We start from the raw sequence: 13,381 nt of genomic DNA, 5'->3' as shown, positions 1-13,381 counted from the left end.
CCCCTATCTCCAAATTCTAAAATGGATTAAATTTTCTAAAAGGCTGTTTGGATGCATAGCATTTTTTGCATGGAATATCGATTTTATAAGGTTTGGTAAGCTCGTATGCATGCAATTTTTCACTAAAACTAAAATTTTCCGCTAACATGAAAAATTGCAAACCTATCAAACCTTGGATTTTATTTTTTAGAGAATGTATTTTTCATGGAATCTTTTTCCATAACTTTTCCCTAGATCTTTTGCAAGGGGAAGTTAATGTACGAAAAGTGGAAACTTTTCCCACGAAATTCACTCCACTTCACTCCCATTTCAATCACTTTCGTTAAGGGTGTCAATTTTGGCTCGAGCTCGGCTCGAATCCTTAACGAGGCGAGGCGACCCGGCTGGTCAGGCTCGTTAAGGCTAGTTAAAGATTTAATATATTTAAATATATATATTATATATTAATATATACACTAAAATGGTTTTCGAGGGGGTGAAAGGAGGCAAAATATGTCACTTCTTTTTTGGAACCCCATTTGTTACTTGGACCACCATCCCGTGGTGTAAAAAGAGTAGTAAAATTACACTAGATAGGACTGTCCAGGGAAGATGAGGGGTGTAAATATAACCCGAGCTCGGTAAGGCTCGCGAGCCTAGCCTAGCCGAGCCGAGCCGAGTTCGAGCCTGGTTCGAGCCCAAGCCAAGCTTTTGAGCTTAACGAGCCGAGCCGAGCCGAGCTGGGCCAAGCTCAGCTCGGCTCGTTTACACCCCTAACTTTAGTTCTTGAGACAGTAACCAAGTAACCAAGTAACCAAACAGAGTCCAAGGGTCTTTCTAAAACCAAGGGTTACGTTCTCTTTTCCAATTTATAGTAAGAAATTCATAATTTCTACAAAGGTAAATTTTGTTAGAAAGGGCAAATTGGTGATTTAAATGGGCATTTTCTTTCAATAACATATTCATGGAATATTGATAGGCTCTAGATATTTGCACGACTGTGTTCGTAACGGGGCAAAATCACCTTGTCTTTTATGTTTTTTAATTGGCTGCTGAGAGCTTTTTGGGAATTGTAAAAACCTTTGACGCTTGGTTAGATATGGTTAAATAATAAGGGTTTTGCTAACCAATCGGCCCTTAGGGCACTATTTAGCAAAACCCCTTGTCAAAACATGGGTCGGGGGGGTGGGGGGATATCACTCCCCTAAATATTTTGTATAAGATTTAATTACTAATTATTGATAAAGCTAGTCTAAACATACCCCATCATTTATCAGTCATCTCTTACACAACTTACCATTAGAAGAATTTTACTCCGTCGGTCACATCATACTAATAATCTTCTCGTAGATTCATTGTTAATAAAATTCTTCTAAATACTTTAATTTTACATATACAATTTCACTCTCCAGTTCGCAATAAATAACAGACTTTTTATTAGATTTTTATTTTAGACTTGCAATTAATAATATTCAAATTATATCACTACCATAAGGGAGTTGATAGCCACTTTGGCGGAAAGCGATTTCACGACCGGCTTTTGCATGTGATGACAACCACACATGTTGACTTGTTCGCAGATTTTGTCTTACTCATTTAATTCATCTGACATGGGTCTCATCACATGCAAAAACCAGGCGCGAAATGGATTTCCGAGAAAGTGGCTAGCAAATCCCCTACAAAAAATATTCGCAGATTTTGTCTTACTCATTTAATTCATCTGACATGGGTCTCATCACATGCAAAAACCAGGCGCGAAATGGATTTCCGAGAAAGTGGCTAGCAAATCCCCTACAAAAAATATATAAATTCATTCATTTATATATCTCATCAATTTTAACATCACTACCATCCACTCTAAAAAAAATTCTCACTCTAACAAGGAACATGATAAATACTAGCTACCATCTGCCAAATGCAAAACAACAGTTACCAAATTTCACCTCTTCACCAGAAGAATCATATTATAAGCAAAAAATATCAGCAAATCTATCCCTGCACAATCTCTAAAAACTTGCTCAACTCAACTCAACAAAGCCTTTGTCCCAAGCTAGTTGGGGTCGGCTAAATGAATCTTTTAGAAGAAAAAAAATTCATGAAGACGGTAATATCTAAAAACTTGCAATTAATAATATTCAAATTATATCACAACCAAAAGCATATACATTTATTCATTAATATTCTTCATCAATTTTAATATCTCTATCATCCACTCTAAAAAATTATCACTCTAACAAGAAAGATGATCAGTAACACCATCTACAAAATGCAAAACATCAATTACCAATTAATAATATCACCAAATTTATGTCTCCACAAAGCCCCACAGAATATCAATTCTAGCTATCTCAAAATTATCTCTCATAATATTACCAAAGTTCAACAACCAATAACAAGATACAACAATCGTAACACTAATCATAACTCACACTTTCATCTCTCACTTATAAAATCTTTCTTCACTAATCATAACTATTATGTTGTCTTCTATAACTTCAGGCATCTATCTATAGACTGGAATGACTCTAAGCACTAAAAGAAAAACCAGTTTAGGCAATGAAAAATATAAACTCCCCCTAGACTATTTTTAGAGAGAGAGAGAGAGAGTTTATCCGCCGCTGTGACTAAATATTTGCAAAATAAAAAAATCTTTCAGGTTATCTAAAAGATGTATCATTAGCCCAACGATGGTTTGATTTAATGCTCACTAAAAGTATTTCATTAGATGTTTTTTTTTTTTGCTTTAACATTTTTTGATGAAAAAATTAGGTATTTTTATATATTTTTTATCAAAGAATAAACCCATTTCCGTCTTCAAAGGAAAATAGTATTAATTGCAGTTAGAAATATCTCCTCACCACAATTTTTCTACCAAAATTATGGTATTTTTGTTTTTGGTTTTATACCAAAAAATACTCGCACCGAGGAGCATCACTATTCACTAAAGGCCTTTGATCCAAGGTTATCTACAGAAAAAGAAAATAAACTTACCTAAAAAATAATAATAAGTGGCGCCATTCAAATAATAATAATAGTAATAATAAGAGTAAAGGGCCTGCGCTCGGGGTGGGGCCACATGGGGGGGATCCAAAGCATTCATTTGATGGGCCCTTTCATGGATAGGGTGTCCACCAAAAATCAGCTCCATTGGATCAACTTAGGGTGTCCATTTGTGAGGTGGAAATGGGCAGATTAGTGGACAAACAACATCTATCCATTTTCACCCCTACAAATGGACACCCTATGGTGATCCAATTAAGCTGATTTTGGTACACACCCCATCCATGATGGGGCCTTCCAAATGAATGCTTAGGATCATTTCCCTTTGCTTTGTCATTTTCATCTTCTTCCACTTGGGCCCTGTGGATTGCGAGGGCTCGGGTGGAGAGGCGGATGGCCTACTGGAGGGAGTCATCAGCCTAGGCATAATAAACGGGTTGGAACATGGTTTGTGTTAAAAAAGAAGGGATGTGGGCGGCGGGGGGGGGGGGGGGGGGTTGGTTGTTAAGGGCACTCGTTAAGGTGCATTGGGAAAGGAATTCTACACCAGAAATGGTCACAGTGCAATATATGCATTGAAGTGGACAGCTCTTTCTTCAAATGCGTTCATGTAAGAACATGGGATTCTTTCAGGATAACACTACAAAACAAAACACTATAAATTATCCCGACTTCCAAGCAAAACCAATAAGACAAACTTAATAAAAAAAACACCACATGGAGAGGAGGGAGTTGGACATAGAAGAGAAGACGACAACGGGATACATTGAAAGGGGAAAAAAAAATCTCTTGAAATACGTGACCTTCCAGCTTTCTAGTGTTATTATCTGCACACAGCTACGCTGAAGAACTATTCCCAGTCAATAGCAGACCACCCATGCGAGACTTGGACATGCGTAGAAACTCTTCTCAGTCACAGGCTGGATAACCATGCGAAGGGCTCACTAAATGGGCCTTTACAGCCCATGTTGAGAGGGTTGGGCCTAGCTTACAAGCCCACCCAGATACTCACAAGGCCTGGAGTGCTGCTATGGAGACCGATAGCAGAACCAAGAGTATAACCTAACAATGATTGGATGCACAAGTTCCATGCTTATGCAAAGACTGCCAAAAACTGGACGAGTCAGTAGCCCCTAATTGAACTTCTGCCCATTCCATAGCAAATACTAGCAGTAAGTAGTTTGGATCTATGAACAAGTTAGCCCATTTCCAATTCTGTCAGCTCATATTTTTCAAGGAAAAATAGGCCATGCATGTGAAATCAAGACGGTTGATCTTGTACAACATCAGAAGGCAGCCAAGGTGGCCGTCTCATCGAACTCGCCTTGTTTTACACTTTTTTTCAATACAACCTTCCACCAACCATAGATAGGACCTGTTATGTTTAGTTCAAGAGCAGAAGGTTACCCTATCAAATTCTGTCCATCCACCTACTAACATCCATATTCGCTTCTTTCTTTTTTTAAATTCCTTTTTAGGCCTTTTTTACATGTGTATACAAAAACCAAAAAGAAAAGAACAATTGACAACAGGAATATCAATGACGAGAGAAAAATGACTAAAGAGGCAACAACAGAAAAAAAAAAATCAAGCAATTGGGTTACGAATACCTTGCCAATCATGCTAAAGCCAAGCCAGTCCTTGTGGGCTCGGTCTCGCGCGAGCTTCCGCCAGCGAAACAGCCATGGCCAGCATCATCTGCTCCTCAAAACTCTCTGGAAGAATGGGGCACGACATGGCAGCAGGCTGAAAATGGTCCCCAACACCCTTGTTGAGCAACAAGGGAGTCACTGTCTCCACCGTGGCATCTGAACTGGCATAGGTGGTCCCCACCTCTGCCACTTCAGATTCCTGATCCATGGCCCACTCGCCTTCATCCCTTGGTACTGATCTTCCGCTGTCTAGTGAGATCTCGGTCCAGTTCTCAGCTGAATAATTCTCCCCGAGTCTCTCATCCCTAGTAGGTAACCCCCCAGACTGGGCCAACATGCAGTACACTGGGACATTAAAAGCAGCAATGGTAGAGGAGTCCCCTTCCATGTGCTGAGCGTTAATGAGAAAGGCTAAAAAAACAAAAGATAATTTGCGAAATTTCTATAGGAATATTATTTAAGAGCAAGTACAATAAAAAAAAGTAAATGACCACAATTATACAACATGGCATAAATTCATTAAAAAAACCAATCTTTTTTACGCCATGGTACAATCTAAGGATTGCCAACACTTGATAAAACGATAGGCACTAGTTTGAAATCCACTGTAAGCTATGATTTGTGGACACGGACACGAGTGTCGCGTGTCGACAAGGACACGGAGTGTCGGACACGGCAAACCCCCAGAATTTAGAAACGGTGATACGGCTAAAATAGAAAGAATATATAATCATAATTTGTCGATATAGATACGTTTGTTGAGTTTCAACACGAACATGAATTGTCTGAGATGGCAACATCTAAAAATCTTGAAATGGTGACACCTACATACACAAAATTATTGATTATTACACAAATATGTATCCACACATCCACATGAACTCTAACACTCGTAGCAATATATTTAAAAGTGTCCAAAAGAGTGTCGACACGTCTGGACAGGCGTGTCGTGTCGGACATGGCGGGACACGTGTGTCAACAATAAATTCAAAGTGTCGGCTAAATCATAGACTGTAAGAAAAATCTCTGGGACCAAACCACCAGATGGTGTTTACAGAGATTGTTGCAGTTGCACATTTCAATCAAGCCTTGGACAACCAAAATAAACTAATGACATCATTTACATGGCTAACTACCTCTAGTACCAAATTGAAAAGCTCCCAAGATAATAGACACAAACAGGTTGTTTTCTATGGGCATGAAATGCACTTTCAGACCAGAGATGCATATATCGAGTAACTAAGTCTCCCCAAAGCAACCACCAAGAGGGTCTCACGATGTTGCTTAGTAAGCTTCATCATTTTCACAAAACTAAATGGGCACTTAATGCTTTCAAAAGCAAGGTTATTCCTGGTAGAGTGGGGCATTTTCTGTGGATTATCCACCACCTTCAAGGATCCATTTGGTTGCACAAAAAAATGTGTTTTTATGGGAAAATCAAAAGTAAAAAGACATTTTCCTTTTCCTAGTGTTGTGTGGTTGCCATTCACTATTCCCATGATATTACTTGTCAGCTGCAAATTTTCCGAATGCAAGCCGTTTTTTACACTTTGATTTTCCTCTCGAATCAGGAAGAAAAAGGAAAGTAAAGAAATGGGGATCTATTTTCCTTTTCCCTATACAGGGTACATCCAAACACATTGGTCAATTCCAGCACCACCATGATTATTTGCATTCTGTCGAACAGCAGATCATGACAGAATAATTGGCATAGATCATCTCATGAACAGGAATCAAAGCATGCAGAACACATGTTGCATGTGTATGGGAGTGGAAGAAAAAGAGAGCCATCTCCTCATCCATTGTCCATTGCAGCCGAAATGTGGAGTTGTGAGTGGTGCCGAAATCGATTGACTCATTTATTGCTACATGGAAGGCTTCAATGTGGTTGAACAAGAGGGAAAACACTGCAAAAGTTATGAGCTTGCCAGCCACCATGTAGACCATATGGTTGGAGAGAAATGAAGGAACATTAAGAAAAAAGAGTTCATACACACATTAAAGAAGAATAATATGGGAAGAATGCTGGAGTGGGCTGCACTGACAAATTGTTTTAGGGAAGTACAACTATCTATGATTAAAAGTGGAAGTGGAAATACTGCTTAAAAAGTGATGTTCCTAAGGTTAAGATTGCGTCTAGGTGGAAGCTGCATCTGATGGGCTGCATGAAGATGAACTTTGATGTTGCAAAGGAATTACGGGCCGTCCAGGCATTGGTGAGAGTTGGGACACACCTTAATGGGTTCAGTTAGGGAGAGACATCCCACTGAGGTGAGGGCTTTGGCCTTCAGACAAGGTGTGAGGCACTTGATTCCATTTATTCGTGAGAAGTCTTTCATTGTAGGGGACTCTCTTAATGTGATTAGATGGTGCAAAGATAGCAAGGATATCCACGGAAAATGGCAGATAACTTTGAAGGAATCACTGAAAAATCAATGAAACATCACATTCATTTCTGTCAAAGCCAAAAGGGCAGCAAATGGAAGGCAAGGCAGACAGACTAGCCAGGATCAGATAACTTAGAAGGAATCACTGAAAAATCAATAAAACATCACATTCATTTCTGTCGAAGTAAAAAGGGCAGCATATGGCAAGGCAGACAGACTAACCAGGATCTGAAAAATCACTGAAAATCAATGAAAAACATCACAGTTATGTGTACATCTGTATTTATGTCCATTTTGTGCATGCACAAGTGTCTATAGATCTCGCATACAGAATATCTTACCAAACTAGTTGCCATTACTATTAAACAATGAAAAACATCACAGTTGTGTACATCTGTATTTATGTCCATTTTGTGCATGCACAAGTGTCTATAGATCTCGCTTACAGAATACCGTACCAAATTAGTTGCCATTACTATTAACAGTTGCTGGCTCAAACAGTCTTCTTTATAAACCAACAATTTAGCATGATTTACCTAAAAGATGGCGCTTCAACTTATCCAGAGTTACTAGGTGTGCTCTTGAAAGAAACAAATAAAACATGAATCATCCAGTCACTTGCAATAATATTGACATAACTGGGATGAATATGATTACAAGAAAAAATAAACTTTAAATTGTAGTACACAACATTACTGATAAAAAGGAGTGCCAGGTAAGTGTTGTACCCATACAGCCTCTGATAGAAATCATTGTTTTCATGAGGATGGTCCTCCATCATGAAATCTTCAAGTTTATCTATATATCAGTTTTAGTAAAATAGGATACCAGTGTTTCACACATTCTGAGGTTCTACTAATTTCTTTTTTTTTATATTTGTTTTTTAATGGTGAGGTTCTACTAATTTCTAGTTTCACCTTTTGCATTCATCATCCATATTGCAAAAGTGTACCTCAATAACTAGTGTGTTATAATTACTTGTATTTGACTCGACAAAGCACTCCCATAATTCATTAGAAACAGAAAAATCCATTCATGTTTGAAATCTTTAATCCATGAAATCCAAATGGGATCCTACAATCCCCATGACAGATAGAATGCACTCTCCTCTATCACATAACCATGACTTAAGAAGATTATATGTTAACGTGAAGTGCTCAAAGTATCCTTTCCCAAAACATTTCAAATAAAAATGCAGATTTCATATGTTGGGACTATCACCTGAATGGAAAGCCAGATTGCTTCCATCACCATTATGTCCTCCAGATCCAGGTCAAATCCACCGTCCCTGCATTTATAGCCAGATTTTGCCACAATGTTCATAATATATCAATCAAATGAGGGCATGTAAACTAAACATCATTTCCTGACCACACTGCTTCACTGTGTTGGAGTTATGGGATTTTATACAGATAAGGCACAAAACAATACAAACCAGAAATACAATAAACTGATGTCATACACATTTGCAAGTAAGGTGTAGATACAATAGCTAAACAAACTCACATAACTGGAGTTGCATTTTGACATGATTGTTGGACAAAACTTCCTCATCATGGCGGAGATTTTGGCACAAAGCTCATAATATATTAATCAACTCAGGGCATGTAAACAATATTGAATGTACAAGTAGGCTCTAGAGAATGTCTAGTAACCTTTTCTTAGGAGTTAAGAGAATGTCTAGTAAAATACAATAATTGTGTTATGAACCAGAATTTTGTGTTATGAACCAGAATTACAATGAATTGATGTGTCATACACATTTGCAAGTAAGGTGTAGATACAATAGCTAAACAAACTCCATGGCATAGCTGGAGGTGCATTTTAACATCAATGTTGGCCAAAACTTCACCATCATGGCTGAGTTATCAGCCCAGAAATCATAAACAGATAGAGAAGAGAAAAATGCATGTAAGACATTTTAGCATATTTGGAAAACTTGCTTGATGAAAAATTAGATAATTATATAAAAAACCAGAAGAGGACTTTGTTATCAGGTTGATACAAATCAGGCACGTTGTAGTAACTCTTTCTGAGTAAGTCCATGAGTCCCAAGTCCCAACAGCTAGAACGTAGGAGAAGTGTAACATTAATACAGCAACTAGCAAGCAAGTAAGCACTGTAGTTGTTTACCCATATTTCCTATCAAGCAAACAGAAATGAAATAAAACAGATAGAGAAATGATTTTTAAGAAGGATAATGATCGAAAAAAAATCAGTCCCTATTATTTTTTTAATGGTTATTCAGTGTAATTTCTGTTTACCCATTCCGTAAAGGTTTTCTAGTCCAGGGACATTGCCAAGTTCTCTAATGGTATCTATGTCAAATTTGTTAGGCAAGCTGTATATCTAGTAATCTACATCTAGTCAAGTGAAGCCTGTATGTATCTTTCTAAAAAATGTCAAATGCTCTGCCACAGCCTCACACTCCTAAGTTTGATTGTGATGGTTGCTATTTGGGAAATCTGGGACAAGTAGGGTAGGAGGAAAAAGATAAAGGCAAGATTGTGTTGGCATTTCATGGCCTAATAGTTATTAATGATTCAGGCAAGGGCATTCCTTATAGGAAAGGGTAGGATGGAGGTTATGAGTTGGCTTTTGTTAATAGCACGGCAGGATGGAGGTTATGAGTAGGTGACTTGTCAAATATGATTGCTTGGGTGGTTCATCAAAGACAGAGCCCACAGTGGTAATTGACGAGATAGCTGAAGTGTGTAGACGGAAAGATCTTTTTATCTCTCATTCCTTCGAAAGGTTAATGATGTCACAGAGTCCCTTGCTAAAGGAAGGTCCTTACAGAGATTTTACCTTCGGCACTCTCTCTGCTCCTTTACTAATTTCTTTTATTTTAATACAACACACACACACACAAATAAATGAAAGCAAAATATGTGGTTTTAGAAATTCAAGTGACAAAGGAGCATTTCAGATTTCAACTCCCATAGCATTTGTGCTTTAGTGACAGCAATAAATGTAGGAACCAACAAAGAAAATAAATCAAGGCCCTAAACCGTACCCTCCAAGGGCCTAACCTACTCTTCAAAGACAGATCTCCAATCCCTCCAAAGCCTAGAGATTAACGGCATACATAATGCTTAAATATATTCCAAAAAACTGCATATTCGTTTCCCAATAAAACGAACATAAATAAAAAAAGAAGTCACAAAAGAAACCTTGCAACAATTTGTTAAGAAATAAAAATAGAAAGCAACGCAGTCACATCATTGTAAACCTGCTCTACCTCAATTGTGAAGGATGTGTAATTGCGGGCAAAGAAGACAAGTCTTGGGAATAAATGATATCGTCACCTTGTGCAGGGGAGTTAAATGATTACACTGTAAAACACATAAAGTTACTAGAAAAAAATATAATAATAACAATACAGAGTGATTAAACCAAATGAAATATTTTGATACGTTCCAAAGTAGCAACACTAGGTAAACCTGTAGTTACAATTCTGCTCGAAGAGCTGATCTGTTGTCTTTTCAGCATTCTTTCTTCTTCATCCTGTAATTCCTGTTGCCTGCTCATTCTTATTTTTGCCTCTATAACTATTTGTTCCTCCTGCACAAAGCAGAATCATAAGCAAATTCTAGAATTCCATGACTGCCCTTACAACAATGTAACATTTTCATGTGTCACAATAGTGGAAATGACCAATGATTAGAAGCACATCTTACAGCCTGTTCCATGCCCTTTTCCTCTTTTGTCCTCACACCGCGATATTCCACAGCATAATTTGAAGTTTTACAAAATAGACACCTTATAATGATAAGTAAAACTATGACAAAATACAAAGAACAGAACTGCTACAATAGTAGATGCAGAGCAACAAGGCAACATTTGAATATTTACTATATAATGAATTTAAATTCATCAAAAGAGAGAGGATACTGTGTAGGGTGTGAAGAATGAGGTGGCTTCATCTGGAAAAAGCACTCTGTCATGTAGCACCGTGTTAAAGAACATTGACACACGGAAAATATTTTCATAATCTGTAGAGAAATCGGATGCTGGAAAAAATTGTGTACCTGTGCATATGCCTTTCATGCAACATCTTGGACGATTGAGACTGGGATAGTACTAAAAGAAGAGTCATATTTGAGTAATTTCATCAGAGTCGTTTAGATAAAAATAAAAACTCAATGGAAAAGGACAACACTAATCAGTAACTGCATCCTCACAGAGGACTTGTTATTTCAAATAATAAAGAAAAGATACAGTTTAAAACCCGCATGCCCTAATTTGAACTGAAAGAACAAATCAAAACCTTTAGAAAACTAGACAAACCAAAACTCCAACCTACATACAGATTAACAAAGGAATCAAACAGATACAGAACTTAAAGAAGAACAACTCATAGCAGATTAAAAAAGGAATCAAACAGATACAGAGCTTAAAGAAGAACAAATAATAGTAAAAACAGAAGAAGATAAAGAAAGGATAAAAAAGAAAACAAAGATAACCAAATCACTGACAAGAACGCAGATGGGGCACTCCTCAAGATCAATGGTGCAGTTATCATCTCCTGGGTAGCAAGGAGCCAACTTGGAGTCTAAAATGAGTTTCCTCAGCTTCTTATGATTTTTATCCCTATGTTGATACAATCCCTGCGGCCGTGTATATTTCTCATCCACCAACTGCCTCCTTCGACCTAACGCATTCCCCATCACCTCCCTATCCCTATCCCTTTTCCTTTCTTTATTCTTCAAATTCTAATTTCAAACCTAAACATCATCTCTCCTACTAAAACCCGTATCCCTTTTCCTTTCTTCATTCTTCAAATTCTAATTTCAAACCTAAACATCATCTCTCCTACTAAAATTTATATCCCTTTTCCTTTCTTTATTCTTCAAATTCTAATTTCAAACAAAAACATCATCTCTCCAACTAAAACTCTACAAGAGAGAAAGAGAAGACATTAAAGGCACTCTCAAATTGTAGAAATACATCACATTAATCCATCCTTCAATTCTATGTTCGTGTTCGATACAACATGAACACCGGCAACGGATCCTGGCGATTCAACATTGAGAAAATCACAGAACAGTATAGAATGAATTGAAATGAGAAAAAGACATACCGGAAGCCATGAATCTTGTTTTTCTTTCTCACAGAGATTCTCAAAGATTGGAAACAAATTCGTTGTGTGCAAACAGGACCCAAGAGTTCTTTTATAAGCGTTTGTGGGAAGAGATGCGATTTCTCATCGCGCCGATCCCTCTCCCCAAATGTCTCTTTTAAACATTTATACATTTTACATAAAGTCTTTCCATTTAATGAATTTTCACAAAAGTAATTAACTAACCAAATGACCTCAACCGTTGATCTTGCAAAAGCCACATCCACCGTTAGGATTATTTCCTAACATTCTCCCACTTGGCTAATGATCCAAACCGCCCAATTAATGGGCCACAATGTAAATAGGTTGTGCCCCAAAAAATCATTTCCATAGGATGATTCTAACCATCCGATCTAAAGAGGGACTTAGATTATGGAAACTTCTATAGATTGGACGGTTGGGATCATCTATGGAAATAATTTTTGGGGCAGAACCTATTTATGTTGTGGCCTATCAATTGGACGGTTTGGATCATCCTATGGGTGGGCGGTACAGTCCATTTTTAAAAAAATACGAAGTGAATTGATCACTGCCCTTCTAGAAATTGTGTTCAATTACAAAATATGCTTGGCTTTTGACTCGGTGGTAGGAAAGACCTATTGTTTTTTCATGAGAAAGAGTTTTTATATGGTGTAAGCCCATATACTCCAGCATTTTCAAAAAGTATTGTACGTGTCACACCATAAGATGGTCCAAACCGTTCATTAGATGGGCCACAATGCAAATAGGTTGCCTAAAATAACATTTCCATAGGGTGATCCTAGCCCTCCAATCCATAGAGAAAATTCGGATTATGGAAACTTCTATAGGTTGAAGGGCGAGGATCAGCTTATGGAAAACATACTCAAAACAACATTTCACGCTCTATATTTTTGTTTGGATAAAAATTGTCCATCATCTCGAGTTTCTTTCCACTTTCTCTTGATCCCTAACTTTAAACGCTAACTGTGTACAATATAAGTAGGACTTACGACACTTTGATGGATGGTCCCACTCGACTCAAAATAGCTTGTGACCCCGGACTCAGAAACTAAGATCCGAAAAGCACTCCAAAAAAGGATAATGAATCTAATGAAATACTATTAGAATGTGTGAACCACTATTTATACCCTGGAACCACTATTCATACATCGGAACCACTGCATAGTGGTATATAGTGGTTCCGAGGTATAAACAGTGGTTCTCATTGTTTAATTAGTGGTTATGAGTGTTTAAACCACTATGTATACACTCATTCTCAC

General features: G+C 37.6%; 1 protein-coding gene across 13 annotated transcripts; it reads right to left on the bottom strand.

Moving 5' to 3' along the window:
- Window positions 1–4,255: 4,255 nt before the first annotated feature.
- LOC143860726 (E3 ubiquitin-protein ligase DA2-like) lies at window positions 4,256–12,038 on the bottom strand. Of its 13 annotated transcripts, none has more exons than XM_077371529.1 (8): window positions 11,497–12,019; window positions 11,050–11,101; window positions 10,913–10,956; window positions 10,699–10,780; window positions 10,462–10,582; window positions 10,260–10,353; window positions 8,240–8,306; window positions 4,256–5,022 (listed from the first exon to the last, which is right to left on the bottom strand). In XM_077371529.1, the coding sequence occupies exons 3-6, from the start codon at window positions 10,942–10,944 to the stop codon at window positions 10,349–10,351; spliced, it is 240 nt and encodes a 79-aa protein (XP_077227644.1). In that variant the 5' UTR covers window positions 10,945–10,956; window positions 11,050–11,101; window positions 11,497–12,019; the 3' UTR covers window positions 4,256–5,022; window positions 8,240–8,306; window positions 10,260–10,348. The 13 variants fall into 13 exon arrangements, 12 of the variants coding, with proteins under 12 accessions (XP_077227644.1, XP_077227645.1, XP_077227638.1 ...); XM_077371530.1 differs by having other exon boundaries at window positions 10,913–10,944; window positions 11,497–12,015; XM_077371523.1 differs by having other exon boundaries at window positions 11,497–11,993.
- Between the last annotated feature and the right edge of the window lie 1,343 nt (window positions 12,039–13,381).

Source organism: Tasmannia lanceolata, unplaced genomic scaffold (genome assembly GCF_043159265.1).
Source record: "Tasmannia lanceolata isolate RefF3 unplaced genomic scaffold, GAP_Taslan_0.1 ptg000037l, whole genome shotgun sequence".
In the NCBI taxonomy this organism is placed as follows: Eukaryota; Viridiplantae; Streptophyta; class Magnoliopsida; order Canellales; family Winteraceae; genus Tasmannia; species Tasmannia lanceolata.
The sequence above is the reverse complement of the archived record's forward strand: the minus strand, read 5'-3'. Positions and strand labels throughout refer to the sequence as shown.